This window comes from Astatotilapia calliptera, chromosome 22, assembly GCF_964374335.1.
Source record: "Astatotilapia calliptera chromosome 22, fAstCal68.1, whole genome shotgun sequence".
NCBI lineage: Eukaryota > Metazoa > Chordata > Actinopteri > Cichliformes > Cichlidae > Astatotilapia > Astatotilapia calliptera.
The window spans coordinates 24777263-24800193 of NC_137442.1; the positions used below are offsets into that span (position 1 = coordinate 24777263).

Here is a 22931-nt window from a genome sequence, read left to right on the forward strand (position 1 = left end):
ATGCTTCTTCACCCAAGGGCAGGAAGACGCTGCCTTATCTTGGTCTGTACTGGTTTAAACTGATAAATCTGCTGTCTCATGAATTTTACCCTCTATATAAACTGTTGTACTTGTGAATAAAGTTGAGTCACTTTGGGAAGACAATCTAAAGCAGTCTCTGTTTTCTTGTTCTCCCAAGCTGCTCCCGAGCTGCTCGTACTAACACGCTGAATGGCATGCTTGAATATTACTTGAGAATATATTTGACTGTGTTACAGACTAAGGGACATTCTCTGCTGATAGGTGAAGGTACATTCTCTGCTGATAGACGTCCACGCCTCGGAGGAAGCCGATCCACGGAGTAGGCCCTGGAAACAGTTTCCTTCAATTTTGGTGTCAGAAGTGGGATCCTGACGAAGGTAGGCACTTGTCTTTTTATTTTATAAGACTGTGTTATGCCTTTCTCAGTGATCCACATAGAAACGGGATACGCTGACGAGGCCTTCTTCAGTGGCCCACATAGTAACAAGTGGGATACGCTGAGGAGCCTTCTTTAGTGGCCCACATAGAAACACAGGAAGTTGCCTGTTGTTTTGTAAATAAAAGCAGAAAGGACACAGGAAGTTGCCTGCTGTCATAAACTAAGAAGTTGCTCACCAGCAGAAAGGACACAGGAAGTTGCCTGGGGTCATAAAACGAGAAGTTGCTCGTTAAAAAGTGAGAAGTTGCTCACTAAAAACATAAAATTGCTAGCAAAAAATCAAGTAACCTCAGGTGTGCCACAGCAAAAATAGATACTAACTTAAATCCTTCAAAGCGTCTAAACCCCTCTGGAAATCACTGACCATGGGTCAGAATAATTCAAAGACCTTAGACGGGTCCGATAAAAACTCAAAATTAACTGTAAAACCGAAAAAAATAAAATATAAAATCACAAATAGCGGCTCAGTACGACTCCCACTTCCGGTTACGTTTAACCCACGCTCGCGAATCAATGAAGACTTCCATGATTACGTATCCAGAACATGCGGAAGTGCTTACGTGACTGATTTCGTCTCGAACTTAAGAACTATAACTTTAATGCATCCTAATGTATTTCCGGAGCCCTATCCCGAACGATTATCGCCAGAAAACAGGTCAGTAGAAATGTTAAATACTATTTGTGATAAGAAAAGTAGGCTGATTAAAAAGTCCTGTAAAAAATATATGATAGAATGTCGTGATGTGACCAATCGCATGCTACCACTATGGAAAAAAGGACCCGAGCCAGACGTAAATGCTTTAAATCAAGCCAGTGTAGGCTCTAGTAAATCCACTGCAGAAAAAACTAGCCTTATATGCCCATCCGTTCAACCTACGGCTCCGCCGCCTTATGATGAAAAAACAGAATTAATAGCTGCTGCGGCGGCTGCACGTCATCAGCGCGTATATCCTGATTTAACAGCAGAATCCCAAAAGAGTGAGGAAGGCACTGAAATGACACCTAAATCAGAAGAAGATGACTGGTTTAACCTAGATCAAAGACAGGAACGAGAATACACTGAACGAGAAAGAGAGTTACAGGAACATAAAAAGCAAACAAAACAGTTAATGACAGAGTGTGAGGAAATCATGAAAGATCCTTTAACTGAACGTACGGAAGCCGAACTGCAGGAAGCCGTTTCCGTCATAGATAATCATGTTCAGCGCCACACTAGAGTAGCGAATGGTTTGACTGTGCCAAAAGCAATAACTAACACCAGAAATTTAATAAGGAACTACTTAAAGCAGAAAAAAGAGGAAAAAACTCAAGAGGGCCCCCACAAAAACACCCGTTATAAAGAAAAGCAGGGATCACAATTTAATGACGTCAGCCCCTCCCTCCCGTTCATGATAATAGGGGACATGTGTTGCATTCAACCCCCTAAAATTTCAGAGTTAGCAGCAACCATTAAAGAACTTCCCGATCCTCTAAAAAATCCTACAGCCTTTGTTTCTGCATTACAGAGAAGTACCAGATACCACCACTTGGGTGGGCCTGACTATAGATATATATTATGTCAACGAATCCCAGGTGTGACTGAATCTCAGCTTATTGAAGAAGTAGAGGAACTAGACCCTAAAAACGACCAAGCAGCCAACACCACCTCGTTTTTGTGGATAAACGATGACAAAATCACAGCCTTTTTTCAAAATCTAAAGAAATTTCTGCTCACAATGTCTAGAGATAAAATTGATTTAAATGCAGTAACCATGTGTAAGCAAAAGCCAGATGAATCTATTCTAGTTTTTATGAAACGTTTCACACACTGCTGGACTAATGAGGCATGCATGCCTGAAGGAGGAAATGATCAGATTTTCATAACAACATTCTTAAACAATATTCATCCAGAATGTTCACAACTATTGAAGCTGACTGCCACTGATAATCTCTATGACATGAAAATAAAGAACTTTATCACACTTGTCAAAACAAAAGCTGGTGCAGATCTTTTCCCCAACAGCACGAAGGCTAAAACTGTTAAGATGTTGTTGAACTTTGATGTTGAAGGCTCAGAGGAAAGTGAAAAAATGATGTATGCAGGGGCCCCGTCCCCTCAACAAGCGCAGCAGGGAGATTTCAGAAGGAGAGATAGGAGTGGAGACGTATGTTTTTATTGTGGAATAATAGGACACTGGAGGAGGGAATGCAAATCAGCAGCACGTAGGTCTCAACCACAAAACACAGGACCAGCTCCTGCCACTAGGCGTCAGCAGAGATCTTACAGACAAGGTAACTGGCAACGCAGACAGGAATCACATCAAAATAATGGCCCCTTTGCACTTAGGCAGCAACCTTATAATCCACATTTTAATCCCCACCCATATGATAACGAAAGACTGGACCGACAATAGGGAGGCCCAGGTGATGATGAGGGACAGTGTGAAGCACTACACACGATGCTGCATTTGCAATTGTCCCGTAACACAGAAAGCTTGCCCATGTTAGATATAGAGATAGGTGAAAAGACTTATTCCTTTTTAGTTGACAGTGGAGCCACTAAAAGTTCACTGTCTGGAAAATTCTATAGTGGGCCTGTTTCCTCTGTGTGCATCAACACCATGGGAATAAACGGAACTCTAGTGCAATGCCCCAAAACTCATTCTCTAAAAACACGCTGGGGCCCAAAACCAGATGAAATTACATATCATCCATTCATAATTATTCCAAACTCGCCTGTGAATCTATTAGGCAGAGATTTAATGGCAAAAATGAACTTGTGTATTTCATTTAACACAAAGGGTGAAATGTTTGCAGATACTGATAACAGCTATGTTTTCTCTGCCCTATGCACCGACACCATGGAGAAGGAACATCCTCTGTGTCAGCTGGACGCCTCAGCGGAGAATGAACTCAATATCCATCTGACTGGTATCCCACGTCACACTCTGTGTCAAAAACATGTGCAAACACCGTTACCAGGTAGCCCCATGCCTGGAAGCCACATATTTGTTTCTCTCACACTGTTCAACAACATGATAACTGCTCACACCAGTGAAGGCCACACAGTGATTTTGTCACATAACTCAGACATAGGCTATGACATCACTGCACCATGTCAACACATAGATCTAACCTACCCCATACACTGTACTATCTCTGCTGTCACATTGCCAGCTGAATATCAAAACATGACATTATGGTCAAAAGGTGAGAATGATGTAGGATTTATTGACTGTACACCTTATCATGCTCAGCTGAAAAACAACAAGCCGGTATATGTCAGGCAGTATCCCATTTCCGCTGAAAAAGCCGCAGCCTTAGACATCATCATAGGAGATTTATTGACAGCTGGAGTAATAAAGCCCACAGTATCTCCATATAACACTCCTGTCAATCCTGTGCCAAAGCCTAACAAACCTGGCGTATGGCGTTTCACACAAGACTTAAGGCAAGTTAATGCAGTCATCATGCCTCTGCCACCTCTGGTTCCAGATGTTCCCAGGATACTGACAGGTATTCCAGCAACAGCTACACATTTTACTGTGGTGGATTTGTGCTCCGCCTTTTTCTCAGTACCTGTGCATGAAGACACACAGCCGATATTTGCTTTTACACATAGAGATAAGCAGTACACATGGACTCGCTTACCCCAAGGCATGGTAGACAGCCCTGCGGCTTTCTCAATGGTAGTACGTGCTACCCTGGACGGCTTCACTCCTCCAGAGGGCTGTACTCTGATCCAGTATGTAGATGATCTCCTCCTCTGTGCTGAAAGTGAAAAACTATGTCAAACTGCCACACACATGCTACTCCAGCATCTCCAACAGACTGGCCACAAAGCATCAGCAAAGAAAATGCAGTACTGTCAGACTTCTGTTCAATATTTGGGATTTACACTGTCTCACGGACAACGTTCTATGACTACAGACAGGGTCAAAGCTGTGACCTCTGTCCCTAAGCCCACTACACAGAAGGAAATGCTGTCCTTCCTAGGCATGGTGAACTATTGCAGACAGTGGATACCAGACTGTTCTTTTCATGACCACATTCTGCGTGAATGCTGCAAAAAAGACAAGCCTCCTCGAATACTGTGGTCCACAGAAATGACTGCCTCTTTCAATGCATTACAGGGAGCGCTGACCTCCGCCCCTTGTTTGGGTCTGCCTGACTACCACTTACCGTTCCACCTGTACGTCACAGAGAACGGCACAACCTGCGCAGGTGTATTGGCCCAAGAGCATGGCTGTGGCTACCGTCCAGTAGCCTTCTACTCAAAGGTGCTGCCAGCAGTAGTTCAGGGGATGCCGGCCTGCCTGAGAGCAGTAGCAGCTTGCTCTATCATGATAAGGGACTGCGAGAAGCTCACACTCTCACATGACACTATTCTACACACCAATCACCAGGTCACGACCATTCTAGCAAACATAACTACACAACACATGACCGCACAACGTCGCTCAGGTTATGAAGCTACACTGACTTCAACAGCAAATCTCACTATAAAAGCAAGCAGCACACCCAATTCGCCAGCACACTTACTCATTCGTATGCTGTGTTCCTCTGACCGACAGGATGGTTCAGACGACCCTGACGATCATGATTGTATGACACGTATACAGGAATCCACAGCACCACGCCCAGACTTAGAGCAGACACCAATCCCAGACTCAGTCATTGTTTATGTGGACGGGTCCTGTTCAAAACCAAATGACAACTTATTTCTTTGTGGCTATTCGGTGGTGACATTGCCTGACATCATACTAGAGGCTCACTCATTACCATTTCACTCAGCACAAAAAGCAGAGCTCATGGCTTTAATACGCGCCTGTGAGTTACATGTGGATAAGCGGGTAACAATTTACACTGATAGCCGTTATGCATTCGGTGTGGTGCATGACTTTGGCACATTGTGGAGACAAAGAGGATTTAGATCTGCTGATGGAAAATCGATCGCTAATTCTGACCTTGTTCAAAGACTTTTGCAGGCTATACAGCTGCCATCGGCAATTGCAGTTGTTAAAACGAAGGGGCACAGCACGGCTGACACAGACGAAGCAGTGGGAAATGCTCTTGCAGACGTAACCGCGAAAGCAGCTGCTGCCTCACAGCAACCACCCAGAAGGGAAGTATTATCTTTGCCTTTACAGCTGCCACTTGTCACGCTCCCAGACTATTTAGAAACAAATGTTGACCTAAAATTCATACAAGAGCAAGCCTCTGCCTTAGATTACACTTACTGGGAAAGTAATGATTGTACCTTAGATAACAGAGACGGCTTATACAAAAACCTTGAGGGTTTGATTGCCCTCCCATCTTCACTACTGCCAATCCTTGTCCGCCATTTTCACGGTGTGAGTCATGTCGGACAAAGAGGGGTAATAGGAGCAATAAAATCAAGATTTGTAATCGAGAAAACATCACACGCAGTAAAACGCATATTAGCAACCTGTCTAACATGTGCACGAACTAATGTAGGAAAATCAAAAGCAAAACATCAGCATTTACCACAACCAGATTTTCCATTTCATACATTACAAATTGATTTTACACATATGCCAGCGCAAGGAAGCATCAAGTACTTACTGGTAATAGTGGATCAATTTAGTAAATGGGTAGAAGCTTACCCAACATCAAAAGAAACTGCAGAAGTAGTCTGTCAAAAGTTGTGCAATGAAATAATACCCAGATTTGGAATACCTCACCAAATTAACAGTGATAGAGGACCTTCATTCACATCAGAAGTAATTCAAAAGTGTGCTAAAACTCTAGCAATAGACTGGAAATATCATGTGCCATACCATCCTCAGAGTTCAGGAGTTGTAGAAAGAATGAATAGGACCATAAAAAACCGCCTGACTAAAGCAATGATAGAAACAGGAATGACCTGGATCAAATTACTTCCTCAAGTCCTCTGTGAGATTAGAATGACTCCATCCGCAGCAACCAAATTATCTCCATTTGAAATAATCATGGGAAGACCGTTTCCAACACCATGGTCAGCCTCCAGAGGGGCACCGCTATTGGAAGGGGACATAGACACTGCATTGTCTGACTATGTTCATAACCTGGTAGAAACACTGAATAATAACTATCAGAAAGTTTGTCTCTCTCAGCCTCTCCCTTCCATAGATCCAACCCATCCGTGGAAACCAGGAGATGCGGTATTGGTAAAGTCGCTAAAACCAAGGGCACTCGGGGAGGCCGCGTGTTCCAGCCCCCAGACTGTACTTGCAGTGACGAGAACCAGCATCCTAACAGACGGACAACCTCAGTGGATTCATGCCAGCAGGGTTAAGACCAGCCCCACCAAACCACCTAAGGCGTCGGATCAAGTAGATGACGTCTCCGGCGAGCCAGCGCCCGGATTCAATACACCTATAGATGACGACTCAGGCGAGCCAGCGCCCGGATCCAATCCACCTACACACACACAATCACTGATTAACACACAACGCCTGAAAGAGCCAAGACTCAGAAAGCCCTCTGATCCCCCGCCTGAACAACAACAAGGTACTCGAACATCCAGCAGGAACAGAAAGCCTAGAGTACCACACAATGTCTAACCTGATAAAGATAGACTCGTTTCATCCTGATAATGGAGAAAATGAAATGCCCATTGTCATCACACGACGCTTATACGATGTCTCTCGAACCTGGGACCAGGCCAGGAGACGACTAAAGAACTGTCTTTTTTATATATTTAGGTTATTAATCATATCTACTGCATTAACCTTAGGATTTTTATTTACTATTTCGTATTGTAAAGTGCAACCCTGTTCACATTTCTGCAAGCCACATTCTCAATGATAACCCGTATAGCTACTAGTACAGCTACTTCAATGTATTTGCAATTAGCACAAATTGATCCTGAGGATGTGCCAGATGTTACCAATGATGTTCCTGATGTGTATATTGAACATTAGGTTGTGAACTATTACATTTTATGATTTGCTTTTTATATTATGTTATTACATTTGTGATTTTTCCTTTCTATTTGAGTTATTATTTTTTTTAAAAATAATAATAAAAAAAGAGTGGAACTGTTAGGTATTTTAGTACCATGGTAGCATTTACTGGATATTGTTTTATAGTGACATTATGCAGGAAAACTCTGTCATTCAATAAGGCCCCTTTGTTTCAGTGTTTTTCTCTTTGACCCAAGAATTGATGTGTGAGAATCACAGGCTGGTACAAGGTTGAAATACCACAGAGATCACTCCCTCAGCTACATTAGTTTCTTAATCTTTTAGACGCCTGTTGAAGGCCAAATGGTTTGTTTCAGATTTCACTAATGTAAGAACTCTTCGTTTTGTGCCTTGAAAATATGTCGCTGAGATAATCACAATTGTAGCTGAACTAATAAACTACACAAAGGATGCTTCTTCACCCAAGGGCAGGAAGACGCTGCCTTATCTTGGTCTGTACTGGTTTAAACTGATAAATCTGCTGTCTCATGAATTTTACCCTCTATATAAACTGTTGTACTTGTGAATAAAGTTGAGTCACTTTGGGAAGACAATCTAAAGCAGTCTCTGTTTTCTTGTTCTCCCAAGCTGCTCCCGAGCTGCTCGTACTAACACGCTGAATGGCATGCTTGAATATTACTTGAGAATATATTTGACTGTGTTACAGACTAAGGGACATTCTCTGCTGATAGGTGAAGGTACATTCTCTGCTGATAGACGTCCACGCCTCGGAGGAAGCCGATCCACGGAGTAAGCCCTGGAAACAGTTTCCTTCAACGCTTGTTCTTATACATGCAATACATACATTCATTTTCAAACTATAAAATTCAATTTCAGTTCAGTGATGATCATTTTCAAACCAATAAATTGAATTTCAAATTAGGCTAATTCATATTCAGTTTTTAAAAGCATTTATTCAAGTTACAATTCACATTCAATCCGAGCAATTCAAATTCAAATTTAACTTATTCAAATTCAGTTGTTGATGGCACAGATTTCTTCCCATATGTTTGTGTCAGTATGCTGAGATGGCAGCAAAGTATTTAGAAGTTTTGTGTGTACTGATATTTATCTTTAGCCACAAGTTCACACATGTTTCAAGGCTTGTTCTAACCTGCAATGCAACTGTAGGCAGAGTAAAGTAGGACAAAGCACAGAGGTTAGCATGCCCAAGTAAACCACAGGCTGCTGGTTTAATTACTACGATCATAAATGTTTTAATTGCAGTTGCATTAAACCCCAAATAAACATAATGAGTAATACATTATCATCAGGTTGTTCTAAAAGTTTCCAGAACAGCCATCAGTTAATCCAAAGCTCTGTTGGGTTAGAGTGAGAGTGCTGACAGAGAACATGTAGATTTAACATTTAAAATTGTGTTTTAAATATAAAAAGTTACAAATATTTTACTAATTGTTGTAAAAAATGACTCGAAAAAAACATGTTTTTGTAAAGATTTGAGCTAAATGTGGAGAAATGTTGCCGTTAATTTCAGCGTGTTTCACTTTACAAACGGCACCACATAGTGAAAGGGACTGTGTTGTGAAAGGGCCGTCTGATTGTTGGGGTTGATTGTTTTCTCTGTGTTATTTCAGATCTTTACCTCACAGTATAAAGCCCCTTGAGGCAACTGTTGTGATTTGGTGCTATATAAATAAAGTTGAACTGAAGTGAATGTGCTTATGTCACTGAATAGCCACACCTGTAAGCTGCTATGTGACTCGACTATGTCTTTTTAAAAAAGCTTTTCTCCAACAGTGAAGTGGTTGAGCATAGTTTACATTTATAAACTGCTTGTATAACTGCACAGATAACCTTTCCTGTGCACTCTGCAGACACAGCTACTGGAAAATAATGGAAATGACTTTTTGTGATCCTTTTTTTCCCCATAGGACTTAAGCTGGCTCTCCCATTAAGAAAGAAAGAAAACACACACACAAACACACACGTAGAAGTTTGTTTGTGTCTGTAGACAGACTTCCTGATGTATTGTGAGTATGAATTGTGGGTGACAGGTTGATATTTCACATTAGAACATCAAAAGGGACATCTCAGCAGTAATCATAAAAACAAGAACATTTTCATTTAATGTCCCCTTCTGTCAAGACTGCACAGGTGCAGGATGAATGTAAGGTGGGTGTCTCAAATAACAAATGTGACAAAGTCACTGCAGAGCAGCGCAGACAGCAGGAAAAGTTAGCTCAGTCGAAGATGCCTTTAAAAGTCTCACTCCAACAGTGTCCTTCCTAGCAGGAGGCCAGCTGCTTGGGATGCTGGATCTGTATGTTTTTTGTACATAAATAAAGAGGAAATTTTAAATGAAATGAATTCAACTTCAAGGCTGGGCGTGTTGGGGAGTTCAAAGACGATCTTCTGCAAACCTTGGTTGTAACGTGTGGTTACATTAGTTGCTGTTCCTCTCAGATCAAATGTGTCAAGCTGTTCTTCTCTGAACTCTGGCCTCAATATGACTGTTCTGTCCTTGCAGTGAGTTTCCATTTTTTAAACTTGACAGATCACTTACACTATGAAGATTTTCAGTGGAAACAAGACTCACCTTGTCTTTACACCAACACACACGCACGCACACACACACACACACACACGCACACACACAGGTCACCGTGTTTTCTGTTTTCTCTCTAGGCTGAGTCCACATGGTGAAAAAAGAGAATCCAGCAGCAGAGGGCAGTGAGGTTTTATATTCAGCGGGAACAAATTGTTTTCCGTGTGTGCCACACTTCTTTTCAAAGATAAAACGATTTCGCAAAGGAAACAGCGTAGTATTCTCAATAATTTCTCCTCTGGCAATTCCCACATTTGTTTTAGGAATTAAAGCATCCTTAAAAATGGCATAGCCTTTCTGGATCACAGGCTGGAGGAAAGAGGACAGAAAAGTTGAGGAGGCACACATTAGAAAATAAATAAATAAAGCCTTGAGTAGATTTCTCCACAATACAGCAGGCGGAAATGCTGTAGTGACGTCAGAAACATGGCCTGTTCAGTTTCTTGCTCAGTTACCTGCTCAGGTTGCAGGTCATGCATTAGCTCAGCCATCAGTTCGGCTATTTACTCCACCACCTATTCAGCGATCACCTTCATCTGCTCCTCCTGTACAGCAAATTATGTCAATACAATCCGTAAAGGACTGTTTTGCAACCACTAATTCAAAGCAGAGAGACAAACCTGTTAAGACTATTTCGTTCCTCAAAAGGTGGCCTGCTTGGAGACAGTAACTCTCTCCAGGGCTTCCCCAGAGACTGAGTTTCAACCCTTAGCCGACTCTGGACCCCTGGAGGCTAAGAAGCCAGCTGAGGACTGCACCCTGCTGTCGTTGCCAGAGCAGAGTAAAAGCCCTGCGCAGCTCCAGCCTGCTTTGTGTTTGCCAGAGGTATCTCAGCCTGCTGGTTCCGTTCTGATCCTGCCGAAGGTCCCTTCACCTGCTGGTTCTGTCCTGTTCAGGAGGTCCCTTCACCTGCCAGTTTACGTTCCAGCTGGAAGGTCTGAGGGGCCTGTCCAGCCATCTGCCTCCACTGGAGGGTCCAAGGGGCCCTTCCAGTCGTCTGCCTTTGCTGGAGGGTCCGAGGGGCCCATTCAGCAGCCTATCTTCGCTGCTGAACGGTCCTGGTCCTGCCTCGTCTGGTCCTGCCTTGTCTGGTCCTGCGGCTGCCACGCCACCATCAGTTTCTGCTCAGTCTGCACGTCCATGTCCTTTGCCAGAACCTCGTCGGCACTGGCCACTTTCCAGGCCATCAGCTGGGCATCTTCGCCATCATGGGCGGCCTCCTGAACTGTTTTGCTGCCACCGCCTGCCGGGTAGGCCTGCTGATCTGCTCCGTAGCCTCCATTGACGTAGTGGTCAGTCTCCTGAACCGCTTCTATGCTGCCACTGCCTTTGGCACGGTTGGCTTCCAGAACTGTTCAGTGATGGACTGTTGTGCTGATTGGCCTCCGGGTTGCCCCTCTGAACTATGTTTTGGACTCTGTTTTTTCGAGCTCCACTGCCTTTGTGAACATTTTGTGTTTGGACTCCTGGGGGTTTCTGTTTTGTTTTGTGTCATTCGGCTGCTTTCCTGAGCAGCTGAATGAAATAAAGCCTTTGCTGGGCTTTTCTCACTGTTGCTGTGGTGTTGAGAGTCCAGCTCAGGTCTGATGCAACCTGCAGTCCCAGGAATCTGTGGCCGTTGGCCCTCTCCACCTCTGTCACTTTGACGATAAGAGGCTGCAGGGGAGGGGGGGTTCTTCCTGATGTCCAGTATTAATTCCTTGATCTTGTCCATATTGAAAATGAGGTCGTTTTCCTCACCATAGACAAGAAAGTTGTCCACAAGATGCTGCTCCTTTGAAGATGCTCCAGTCTGTGGTCTCTAAGCAGCCCTGCAGGCTGGCTTTTGCACTGTCAGTCCAGGTGTTAATAGTCCTGACTGTGACTGGGTTTGTCTTGAGCTTTTTGTTATAGGTGGGTTTTAGCCGGATTGCCAGGTGGTCAAACTTTCCGAAATTAGGTTTTGGTTGAGCTGAGAAGGCATTTCTGATATTGCTGTAGCAGTGATCCAGTATTTTATTTCCCCTGGTGGGGAAGGTAACAAACTGATGCAGTTTAGGCATAGTTTTCCTGAGATTACAATGAGTTTCCCATAAACAATTACAGCAGCGTTTGGGTGTTTATTTTCGTGCTCGTTGATCATGTCGTACATCTCCTTCAGTGCAGCCTCCTCCTTAGCAGAGGAGGGATATACACGACACTCACAATGATGCACTGCAGTTCTCTGGGCAAATAAAACGGCATTAGCCTTGGAGTCAGAAATTCCACATTTTCAGTAGTTTGAAATGATCTTACAGTCAGTACACCACGATTGCTTGACGAGGGCGTCCGTTCCTCCGCTGCGGATCTTGCCACTTTCCGTAGCGCTTCAGTCCGCTCTGAAGACCGTTTAGCCGTCTGGTGTTATTGTCACGCTCTTTGGTTCTGTCCATCAAAAGTTTTGGTGCCAGATATGTGAAGACTTATCAAAGTGTCTGAAATCTACAATTTTGGATAAACATAGTCCACATGGCTCTCGCCTCCTCATGCATTGCTAAGACTGTCAGTGTGAACTGCAAAAATAAAATCTGTCCGGGGCGACCTTATGGGCTGAGGTTTTGGTTGGCCTGTGGGACTTGGGTCCTGGCTGGTGTGCCACCGGGGTTGTGGGTTGGTGTATGCACTGAGGCCAGGCCCTTGCCCAGGAGCCTTTGGTGCATTGGGAGGTGTTCACACAAGTGTGCACACAGATACCCACAGACAAACCTTGTGCCACTGCCTTTCCCCAAGTTCACTTTCTTTCTTTCTTTTAATAAAAAAGGTAAAAGGTTCTGATAGCCCTTATGGTCTGAGAAGCTTTTTCATTTCCAAAACACAAAGATTTATAGCTGGGTGAAGTAACCTCTCTGCAAAGCTGATGGAAGGGTGTAACGCAGATTCTTAACTTGATATCCAAACATCAAACCTAAAGTTTGATTTTGGTTAACATTATATTAACAATAAATATCCCCACTGCAAAGAAACAAAACACAGATGAACTATAAAATATAAACTCAGTTTTTATTGCTTATTTTGGTCAAAGCACAGTAATAATCACACATTATTGTCACAAATTATATTTTAAAAAATGCATATGAATCACTAGTGCAGTGCAAGGAGTGGTAACAAATGAGCGCCTGAATCTCAGATGTCTTTCAGTGTTTCCTGTTTCGGTGCGTTCTTCCAAGTAGGAGGCCAGCTGGCTTTGATGCTGGGTCTGTTCATCAGACCTTTATAGTATTCTGCCAGTTTGGGGTAACGCTGTTCAGAAAGCCTACAGGAAAGAAGAAAGTCAGTGTGAATTCATTTCTACTATTATTCTATTCATTCATGTGTCTGGTCATTTAGTCCTCTTACCCGTAGTGGAAGAGATAGGCAACGGTTGGGTAAACAACCACGTCGGCCAAGGAAAAGTCCTTTCCTACAATGAAACCGCTCGAGGCCTAAAAATAAAAGAAGAAAAATGTTGTGGAGGGTAAAAACCTAGAAATCACATATAATATAGATCATTTAACTGTGATAGATGGTTAACATTTGACTTAATAAATATTCAATCTCAATTATATTCTTAAATTCAAAGGCAAGATTGATTTTGTGATATAAGCCTTATTGCTGTCATGCTACACTGCTAATCACCATGCAGCTGTTTTGCATCTACTTCTGCTGCTTTAATTATACCTCATATTTACATTTATGCTACTGTTTAAGGATTTTCTTAAAGGGAACTAAAATGAAGCCTCATCACTCCTATCCTGCAAAGATTAAATGTTTTTATTCAAAGAGAAAACACTACTTTTTCCAGAGCACCTATTTACTTTGTAATTCTGGAGCACATGTGTTATTTATTCCTCCAGATATAAGAATGAATCTTTTCTTATGGACTAAAACACGTTTTGCTGAAAAACTGAATATGGAACAAGCAAAGCTTAATACTAAACAATATATATATTAGCTGTATAATACCAGTAGGCCAGCTCTAATAGTAATTTGGTATGGCTTCGCGGGCCAAATGTAATTAGGCTGCGGGCCAAATTTGGCCCGCGGGCCAGAGTTTGACACCTATGCCTTAGGGCTATGCCTGTAACAATCTGCCTATTGCCATCATATAAAATCATTTTTATATTTTTGAACAATAATTTTTAAAAATATTTTGTCACGTCATTATGCGGGCTGCAAGTAGAAGTGACATGGGCCGCGAGATATAGACACAGGCATTTGAGCTTCTTAATGCGTTTTTTGTTTGGGTTTCCACTGGCGTGGAATTATCAAAAATAGAGAGGGCATAGCCTAACATATGAAACAGGAAAAGAAGGCCGTGTAATCCATTTATTTCAACAAAGTAACTGTATTCTGAATACTGCCTTTTTAATACAGTTACTCATAATTTGTATTTTAAATGTCATGTATTCCATTACTCCCCAACACTATGTGTGGCTAAAACAACAAAACCTAAAAAGAAATTTATGGACCAGCTTATTTCTGGCAAGGTTTAAAATCTACTCCTATGAATTTCCAACGTTTGTATTCTGGGTTTAGTTTAGTCGTTGAGATCGCGTGCACACAGGTCATTCACACACCTGCAGGTATCCCTCCCACAGCTTCAACTCAGCGGTCAGAGCCTCTTTGTTTCTCTTAACGGCAGAGTCGTGTCTCTCTCCCTCTGGGACCATCCAGTTGTAGTAGATAACGCTTGCTGGAAATGTGTAAAAAGCAAAAAACAGAATTTTATATTGTGCCAAGGTGCTAAAGTGCCAAATCTCATGACAAGTCAATTACTTTACATGCAAAAGCTTGGCTGAGCATGTGATCACTGGCAGGATTAACAAACATCAACATGGGTTTTTAGTGTTGCCAAGTTCCGCAGTTCAAAATCCCAGAGCACAGACCTCTGAATGACAACATCAACCAGGCCACACAGAAAGAGATTTAGCAGCCTTGATATATCCTTTACAGACTCACTAAATCCCTGTGGTTCTAACGTTGTTCGGGGTACACACACTGTGATGAAGAGAGTTCAGGATCAGAAGTGCGTCAGAACAAACTTACATGATTTCTCAACGAGCGCGTTAACCTCAAACACACGCTGCAATATCTGCGCTCTCCCAACCTCGCAGTCAGGGATCAGCTTGGTTCCCTGCGTCTTGTACTTGCACTGTTGGAGGAGACATTAATTATTCTTTTTAATTTCCTAGTTTTTTTACCTCTGTGGTGTTGGGTGTCTGTTTGTACAACGCATTGTTTAACATATAATCACAAGTAGTTCTCCAAACTAGAAACTCTGTGGAGACATAACATTCAGATTCAAGTCATCATTTGAGTTCTCACCTCCAGATGAAAGCATGCAGCACAGGACTCGTTGAGGGGTACATCCCCACATTTGAAGGCAGGAAGCTTTAAGAGACAGTGCAAACCATAAACACTTTGTGAATGCCAAGTGAATACTCCTTTTTCTCAATTTCAGGAAAACAAATGCAGATTTCAAATATGAGTGTTTACATAGTGTGATATGAACCTACCTGACCCCTGGGGTTGATCTCCATGACTTCCTTTGACTTGTGCTCCCCCTTCTCAAAGGAGAGCAGTTTTTGGTTGTATCCTTGCAGGTTCTTCTCCTCCAGAGCGATCATTATCCTCCAGCAGGGAGGAGATCCGGAGCCCCACAGCAGAGTCATGTCCTTGGCCATGATTTCAGAGTGAAGCGCTTGACAGGTAAAGTCGAGGAATGTTTAAGACTGAAGCTGGAGTGGGTGAAAGCCCTGGCTTTATAGCGCCAGTTGGCTTTGTCACGATTCCTGGAAACAAGCCAAAGATCTGTCAATCTTTGGCAGGCAAGATAAATGACAGTTTAAACTTGGTGTCATGTCAACCTTATGTGACACTTTTAAAAAAATCTGATTTATTAACCATTTCTGCGTGATTTGTCTTTAAATAGGACTCTAGTCCCAAATTTCACCAAAGGCATTTGGAGGAGAGGTGACTAGTCTTGCTTTTCTCAGAAAGTCTTTGATCTGAAGGCAGAAAAAAAATCTGAGGCTAGATGGGAAAAATGTGACTAAACATTAAACACTTAACTTTGTAGTGGGATATGAAAGTTTGAGTGTTACTGCCTTCTCCTGTGTGGTTAGGGATCGTGTCGCTATTTGGAGTTAATTCTCTGAACATTTTATTGCTAATAACTGTTGCATATCAGTAACGATTGATTAGAAAAAGGAAAAGAGTAAAAATGAATTGTGGTTATATTGAACTGATTCCTGCAGTAGTTCATTGTTTTGCTGCTGCTGCTGCTGGTGAACGACGCCCTGAGAAGTGAAACTCACTGTGATTCAGCACTTTTTATTCAAATCTGCACACAGTTCTGACATAACCGATAAATCACAATTACACTGAATGCATCTAATAGGACCGTGACAATGCAAATAAAATAAAGTAATAATATTTTATTGTTGGTGCATACTCGGCAGTTTGCTTCTCTGAATCTTTGACCTCTTTGCAGCGGGCACCTAAGCAGCTGTGAGTATCGTTGTATCAGTAAGGCAATGAGGCAAACTGTGTGTGCGCCTACATTACTGCAGTTGCTATGTCGGCATTTTGAGTCCGTTTCAAAGGGCAGTTTGCTCACACATGCAAAGAACGGCAGGTAATCTGGTTTGATAATAAATCAGTATTACACAAATCTAAAAGAGAGCAAGTACAGAATGACAATTTTTGTTTCTTTGTTTTTTTTTTAATTGCTGTTGGTTTTGTTGCGTTGTATTGCAACCTGCTCTGCATGCATCAATCTTCCTCGGGGAGGACATTCATTAATAACGGAGGGACTGCTCGGTGCACTGCTCAGTACAAACAGGGCTGGATTTATTGTATGCAGCCCATATATCTTGCAGCATTTTATGTTTTGTGTGTGCTTTTTAGAAGAGAAAAGTTAAGCCAAAGATAAGCTTAATCTTTACCTCACAGTATAAAGCACCTTGAAGCGACTGTTGTGATTTGGTGCTATATAAATAAACTTGAGCTGAAGTGAATGTGTTCATCCCATTGAATAGTCACATCTGTGAGCTGCTCTGTGACTCAATTTTTAAACTGCTTGTATAACTGCACCGAACTGAAAACACAGCTACTGGAAAGTAATGGAAATTACATTCTGTGATCCTTTTTTCCCCATAGGACTTAGCCTGGCTGTCCCATTAAGAAAGAACGAAAAGACACTGTTATGACCCAGTGATGTGTTTGTTGGTGTTGTGCCTCCCACCGGAGGATGGTGGCGGTATTTTCCCTTTTTTCTCTCCTAGGAGGTGGACACCTGGGCGTGGCTGCTAGGTATCTGGGTGGAGTCTCTACACACCTTCCGACTGGATAATTGATGGACCACCTCCAGTACTTAACGTCCGGATGACAGTCACCTGGGAGTGCTGTTTGGAACCCCGTTGACTCGGTCACAGAGTTGTGTGTTGTGTCATTGTAGTGCAGGCTGGAGTATTCACGTGTACCTCTAGCCTTGCCATGTAAATAATTGTAAATAAGTTAACCAGTGGCGGTCACTTTTTTGTTCCTTTGCTGTATAACTTTCACTGTCGCAGCCTAGTAGGCGTGAGAAGCCATTTTCTTTTGTTGAACAAGTTTTCTCCTGTTTTTCGTTAGATAGTTAGGTAAGTGACTTGTCTTTTGTTTTGGCTTCTTTTTATTTTGGTGTAGGGAAGACTAGGGATTGTTTTATAGGGAGTTTTGTTTATTGTTTTGGCATTGCTCACTGCTGATGAAAATAAATGGCTGCTTAAATACTTAAAAAAGGTGTCGTTGTTGGGGTTTGTGCGTGGGTGGGAAGTGAGTGGGGCAAACTATTTGTTACGTTTATTTACTTGCCGGGACCAGAACGTAACATATTGGGGGCTCGTCTCTTTTGTGTTCTTTTTGTGGCTTGTTTTCTTGGTTGGCGGTTTTTTCTTGTGTGGGGGGTGTGTGTGTGTGTGTTAGGATGGAGTTTAAGTTGGAGGACTTCACTCTGAGCCCGTCTGCGGAGAAGTTGGACAGGTGTAAAAAGGCTGACCTCTTGCTTGTTGCTGAATTCTTTGATGTGACTGTGCCGTTGACTGCGAAGAAGAAAGAGCTTAGGGAGCTCCTGTGTGTCCAGTTGACGGACAGGGGGTTGTTTGGTGAGCCGGGTCCTGCAGGGGGGGTTGAGCTGGGGGCTGTTGCTGGTGTTTCTGCCCCACTGAAAAATCTCCCTTTTCCACCTAGCCCTTCTGTGGAGGAGCTGCGGTTAACGCTGCGCATTAAGGAGGTGGAGCTAAAGAAACAGCAGTTGGAGGTGGACGCTATGCACTTGAGGATCAGGGCTCTGGAGGTAGAGAGGGGAGCCTCTGTGTCTGCCAGCCCTCCTGTACCTCGGTTAGCCCCGCAGTCACCATCCCCGCAGGTACCCTCCCCGGAGTCATCATCCCCGCAGGTACCCTCCCCGGAGTCATCATCCCCGCAGTCGCCATCTCCGCAGCCACCGGCCCCGATGCCAGGTGGTGGCTTTGATGTGAGTAAACACATCAAAATGGTGCCGGCGTTTCGGGAAACTGAGGTGGATTCGTATTTCACAGTGTTTGAACGTATCGCAGGTGCGCTGCACTGGCCAAAGGATGTGTGGTCTCTTTTACTCCAATGTAGATTGGTGGGGAAAGCTCAAGAGGTATGCACCGCTCTTTCTCTGGAGGACAGTTTTGACTATGATACGGTGAAGGCTGCTGTCCTGCGCGCTTACAAGCTTGTGCCAGAGGCTTACAGGCAGAGATTTAGGGATGGGAAAAAATCCGCCAACCAGACCTATGTGGAGTTTGCCAGAGAAAAGAAAACTCTGTTTGATAAGTGGTGTCATGCTACAGAAGTAAAAACCTTGGATGACCTGCGTGAGTTGGTGACGTTGGAAGAGTTCAAAAACCAACTACCAGACACTGTGGTAACCTACTTAAACGAACAGAAGGTTACGACTCTCACCGCTGCTGCTATACGGGCTGATGAGTTTGTGTTGACACACAAAGTGGTGTTTTCGGTTCCTGCTCACAGTTTTCCGTCTTCCAGTAGCCCGCCCAGATGGTCTCCAAGGGGCACCCGCCGTGCCATCCCCTCATCCATTGAGAACCGCGTGTGTTTTTTTTGCCATGAGCAGGGACACCTTATTGCGGTTTGCCCTGCTCTGAAGAGAAAAGAAATGACCAGGGAGGGTACATCTCCTTCCCCAATAAACCTTCTACAGACAAACTCTCCTACTTGGGGGGAGGTGATGGCACCCGAAAATGATAAAGTAGATAAGGAGTTTAAGCCGTTTGTGTCAAACGGCTTTGTTTCCTTGATAGGAGAAGATCGGCGGACTCCTGTCAGTATTTTGCGAGACACTGGTGCGAAACAGTCGCTCATTCGTGAGGGGGTCTTACCGTTTTCAGCTCAATCCTGTTGTGGGGCGGATGTGTTAGCCTGGGGAGTTAGGATGTGTGTAATACGGGTTCCTTTACACTTGGTGCAGCTTTCGTCTCAGTTTTTGTCTGGTGAGGTTAAGCTTGGGGTGCGACCCCAGTTACCGGTTGCAGGTATTGACATCATCTTGGGAAACGATCTAGCTGGCGGCACAGTTTTTCCGTCGCCAGAAGTAGTCGATATACCACTTATAGATAACAGTGGTTTCGATCGTGCCACATCAAAGGCTGTTCAAACCGTCAGTGTAAAGACATTTAGGCAGAGGAGAGGTGCGAGTGGATCCCAGCAACAGCAGCAGCAGAATAGGAGGCAGCCCAAGGGGACGAGAAGAACAAATATTCAAACCACAAGGGTCGCTGAAGCCACCATGCAATCAGACCCAAGTAGATTCACTTTTCAGGACAGTCAGCAGCAAAATGCTGAAACCAGGCCACCTGCTAGAAAAAGACAAGGACCTCGATGGCATAGGGACCGCAGAAGAGGCCAGCTGATGGTGGCTAATGCTCCATCTCCCACCCTTAAATTTGACACAGACTTTGATTTTGATTCCTCCAACGCGCAATTCATTAAGGAGGCGCTTGAGAAGAAGTTACAGGAGGGGCTGAATCTAAAAGATGGGAATTCTGAGGGAAGGGAAAAGGAGGGGTTGCAGCTGAGTTCAGGGGAGGATCATTTTGGTCCAAAGTGCTACTATGACAAAGCAAAGTTTTTCTTTGACAACATCTCATCTGATAATGGGCTCAGACTGACGTGGGCGGAGGAGCGAAAGCGCAATCTGGAGACTTTTGGTGTCCCTGGGCGGTTCCTGAGGGGCCAAGGATTCAGAGGTGGACGCCAGTGTTTTGGGGGCGGGTGCAGTGCTCGTGCAGGAGGATGAAAATGGCATTGACCACCCAGTCTGTTTCTTTTCTAGAACATTTCTAAAACAGCAACCAGCGCCTCATGCGTTGGTCCTTACTCCTACAGGATTTCAACATTGAGATCCGATATATAAGAGCTTAGAGAATGTTATGGCTGATGCCCTCTCTAGGTCGTAAATCAAACATCTTTGTGTGGGGTTGGATGTTTGATTTTTTTTGGGTGGGGGAAACTGTTATGACCCAGTGATGTGTTTGTTGGTGTTGTGCCTCCCACCGGAGGATGGTGGCGGTATTTTCCCTTTTTTCTCTCCTAGGAGGTGGACACCTGGGCGTGGCTGCTAGGTATCTGGGTGGAGTCTCTACACACCTTCCGACTGGATAATTGATGGACCACCTCCAGTACTTAACGTCCGGATGACAGTCACCTGGGAGTGCTGTTTGGAACCCCGTTGACTCGGTCACAGAGTTGTGTGTTGTGTCATTGTAGTGCAGGCTGGAGTATTCACGTGTACCTCTAGCCTTGCCATGTAAATAATTGTAAATAAGTTAACCAGTGGCGGTCACTTTTTTGTTCCTTTGCTGTATAACTTTCACTGTCGCAGCCTAGTAGGCGTGAGAAGCCGTTTTCTTTTGTTGAACAAGTTTTCTCCTGTTTTTCGTTAGATAGTTAGGTAAGTGACTTGTCTTTTGTTTTGGCTTCTTTTTATTTTGGTGTAGGGAAGACTAGGGATTGTTTTATAGGGAGTTTTGTTTATTGTTTTGGCATTGCTCACTGCTGATGAAAATAAATGGCTGCTTAAATACTTAAAAAAGGTGTCGTTGTTGGGGTTTGTGCGTGGGTGGGAAGTGAGTGGGGCAAACTATTTGTTACGTTTATTTACTTGCCGGGACCAGAACGTAACAACACACACACACACACACACACACACACACACACACACACACACACACACACACACACACACACAGAAGTTTATGTGTAGACAGACTTCTTAATGTATTTTGAGTATGAATTGCAGGTGGCAGGTTGACATTTCACATACAACATGTACCACATTATTATTATTATTTTTACCAAATCAAAAGACACGCCTTGATTACGTGATATTATGTTAAAATAAGTCTTATGTGAGATTTATGTATAAAACTTTAAAATCTACTGTTTTAGAGAACTGCGTTCTTTTCTGTTTGGGAGGGTGGATGACTATATCATAAGTGGCTTATAATAAAACATCTGTTGCTCATTTAGTTTCACTTTAAAATCTTTGCACTCAGTAATTGTAGTTACAGCCTCAACATGACTGTTCTGTCCTTGCAGTGAGTTTCCATCTTCAAAACTTGATAGATCACTTGCACTATGAAGATTTCCAATAAAAACAAGACTTATCTTTTTTTTTTTTTTGCAGACTGTAGGGCAAACAACAGTATTTGACATTATTGTATTCCCATTTGCTATAAAGTTGAAATGGAATGTAATAGAAAAGGCAAAACAAGTTATTTGGCTTAAACTAAAGGATCAAATTTTAAAAGTCTCCGTAAATGTTTAAAATACAGTCACTCAAAATACTGGCGAGCTGTCCAGAGTACCACAGCTGCTTGTCAATGAATTCAACCAAGACCACCAAGTCAGAGGATGTCTGGCCCCAAGTGTTTCCCCTTCCATTTACATCTATCTTCAGATGTCTCTCACACAACCGTGTGCACTGCAAAGCACTGAGTCTTTATAGTTTAGCCCGAGCTCAATCTTTCTCGCGAGTGTGTGACTTCCATCACTATGGTTGTTTCCTAAGTCTCACTACTGAGTTGAAAGTGCATGGACTGAAATGAAAAACGTTTGCAGGATCTCGCAAAAATGCATCTTCAATTATTTTCCCTCCAATTTCACTTAAGGGGCTCTGTAGAATCCTGTCACTACTTCTACTTTGCTGGGGAAGCATAAATGAAAAGGGTTCTTATATCTCCTATGTTATAGCAGCAGTGAGAACTTATATTGAAAAGAAATAAAAACAGTTTGATTAGTAATTATTCAGTTTCCCACACAGACACTTTTTAGCTTGGTCTCGTGACGTCTCCTGTCAAATCTGCAAAGCTGCAGGAAGGATGTAATGCAGATTCTTAAGCTGGGCAAACACTGTGCAATTTTTTCAGTCATGTTATTCAGCCCCTGCTCAAACTGTACAATTGAATCACAGGGGCTGAGTGCTCACACTGTGCGTCCATAACATGAAGTTTATAACACAAAACCTGTCTCTCGCTCTCCCTCTCTGTCTTTCACTCACACATACACGCACACCACCATCAACTTTCCTGAATTGCTAATGAAAAACATTGACCTGGCAGCTGCAATTGAGCAGCAATGTCCATCCAACTCTTTTCACGGTTGTTGTGGTCGTGATAATTTTGTGAGGCCATATTGAAAAGGCTCGGATGAATTTGTCAAAGTTCGACAAGGTGGGACTCCATCGCTTGTGTCCAGATCACACGCTGCACTGCCGTGCTGCTCCGTCTTTTTCACCGACATTTCTGTGTTTGCACATGTCTTTGCTCATGGCACTGCTTCAACAGTGCAATACCCTCACGAGGGGCGACCAGGATTTTAAACAGGTTTGATTTTCTTGCGACCGTACGATTGCTGATTGGGAGCAGGC

At 43.3% G+C, this 22931-nt stretch overlaps 2 protein-coding genes and 1 long non-coding RNA gene across 4 annotated transcripts; 2 read left to right on the forward strand and 1 right to left on the reverse strand.

The window, feature by feature from the left end:
* Window positions 1-999: 999 nt before the first annotated feature.
* On the forward strand, window positions 1000-5619 carry LOC145423438 (uncharacterized). Of its 2 annotated transcripts, none has more exons than XR_013904475.1 (3): window positions 1000-1115; window positions 3310-3421; window positions 5418-5619. It is a non-coding gene; the product is annotated as an uncharacterized LOC145423438 (long non-coding RNA). The 2 variants fall into 2 exon arrangements; XR_013904476.1 differs by having other exon boundaries at window positions 1001-1115; window positions 3307-3421.
* Window positions 5620-12972: 7353 nt separating this feature from the next.
* Window positions 12973-15812, reverse strand: LOC113014798 (glutathione S-transferase A-like). Its single transcript, XM_026156531.2, has 6 exons — window positions 15487-15812; window positions 15296-15361; window positions 15017-15122; window positions 14548-14663; window positions 13328-13413; window positions 12973-13244 (listed from the first exon to the last, which is right to left on the reverse strand). Exons 1-6 carry the CDS (start codon window positions 15652-15654, stop codon window positions 13115-13117), a joined length of 672 nt encoding a protein of 223 aa, XP_026012316.1. The 5' UTR covers window positions 15655-15812; the 3' UTR covers window positions 12973-13114.
* A 1653-nt stretch (window positions 15813-17465) lies between these two features.
* LOC113018196 (uncharacterized) lies at window positions 17466-21095 on the forward strand. Its single transcript, XM_080295893.1, has 2 exons — window positions 17466-18380; window positions 18411-21095. Exons 1-2 carry the CDS (start codon window positions 17940-17942, stop codon window positions 20298-20300), a joined length of 2331 nt encoding a protein of 776 aa, XP_080152019.1. The 5' UTR covers window positions 17466-17939; the 3' UTR covers window positions 20301-21095.
* Window positions 21096-22931: the final 1836 nt, after the last annotated feature.

Coding starts and splice junctions, on each gene's coding strand:
- LOC113014798 (XM_026156531.2), bottom strand. CDS start 15,654: ATGGCCAAGGACATGACTCTGCTGTGGGGCTCCGGATCTCCTCCCTGC. Junction 15,123..15,295: donor CTGCATGCTTTCATCTGGAG/GTGAGAACTCAA, acceptor CTCCTCCAACAG/TGCAAGTACAAGACGCAGGG. Junction 13,245..13,327: donor GCCTATCTCTTCCACTACGG/GTAAGAGGACTA, acceptor TCTTTCCTGTAG/GCTTTCTGAACAGCGTTACC.
- LOC113018196 (XM_080295893.1), top strand. CDS start 17,940: ATGGAGTTTAAGTTGGAGGACTTCACTCTGAGCCCGTCTGCGGAGAAG. Junction 18,381..18,410: donor CGCAGTCACCATCCCCGCAG/GTACCCTCCCCG, acceptor TCATCCCCGCAG/GTACCCTCCCCGGAGTCATC.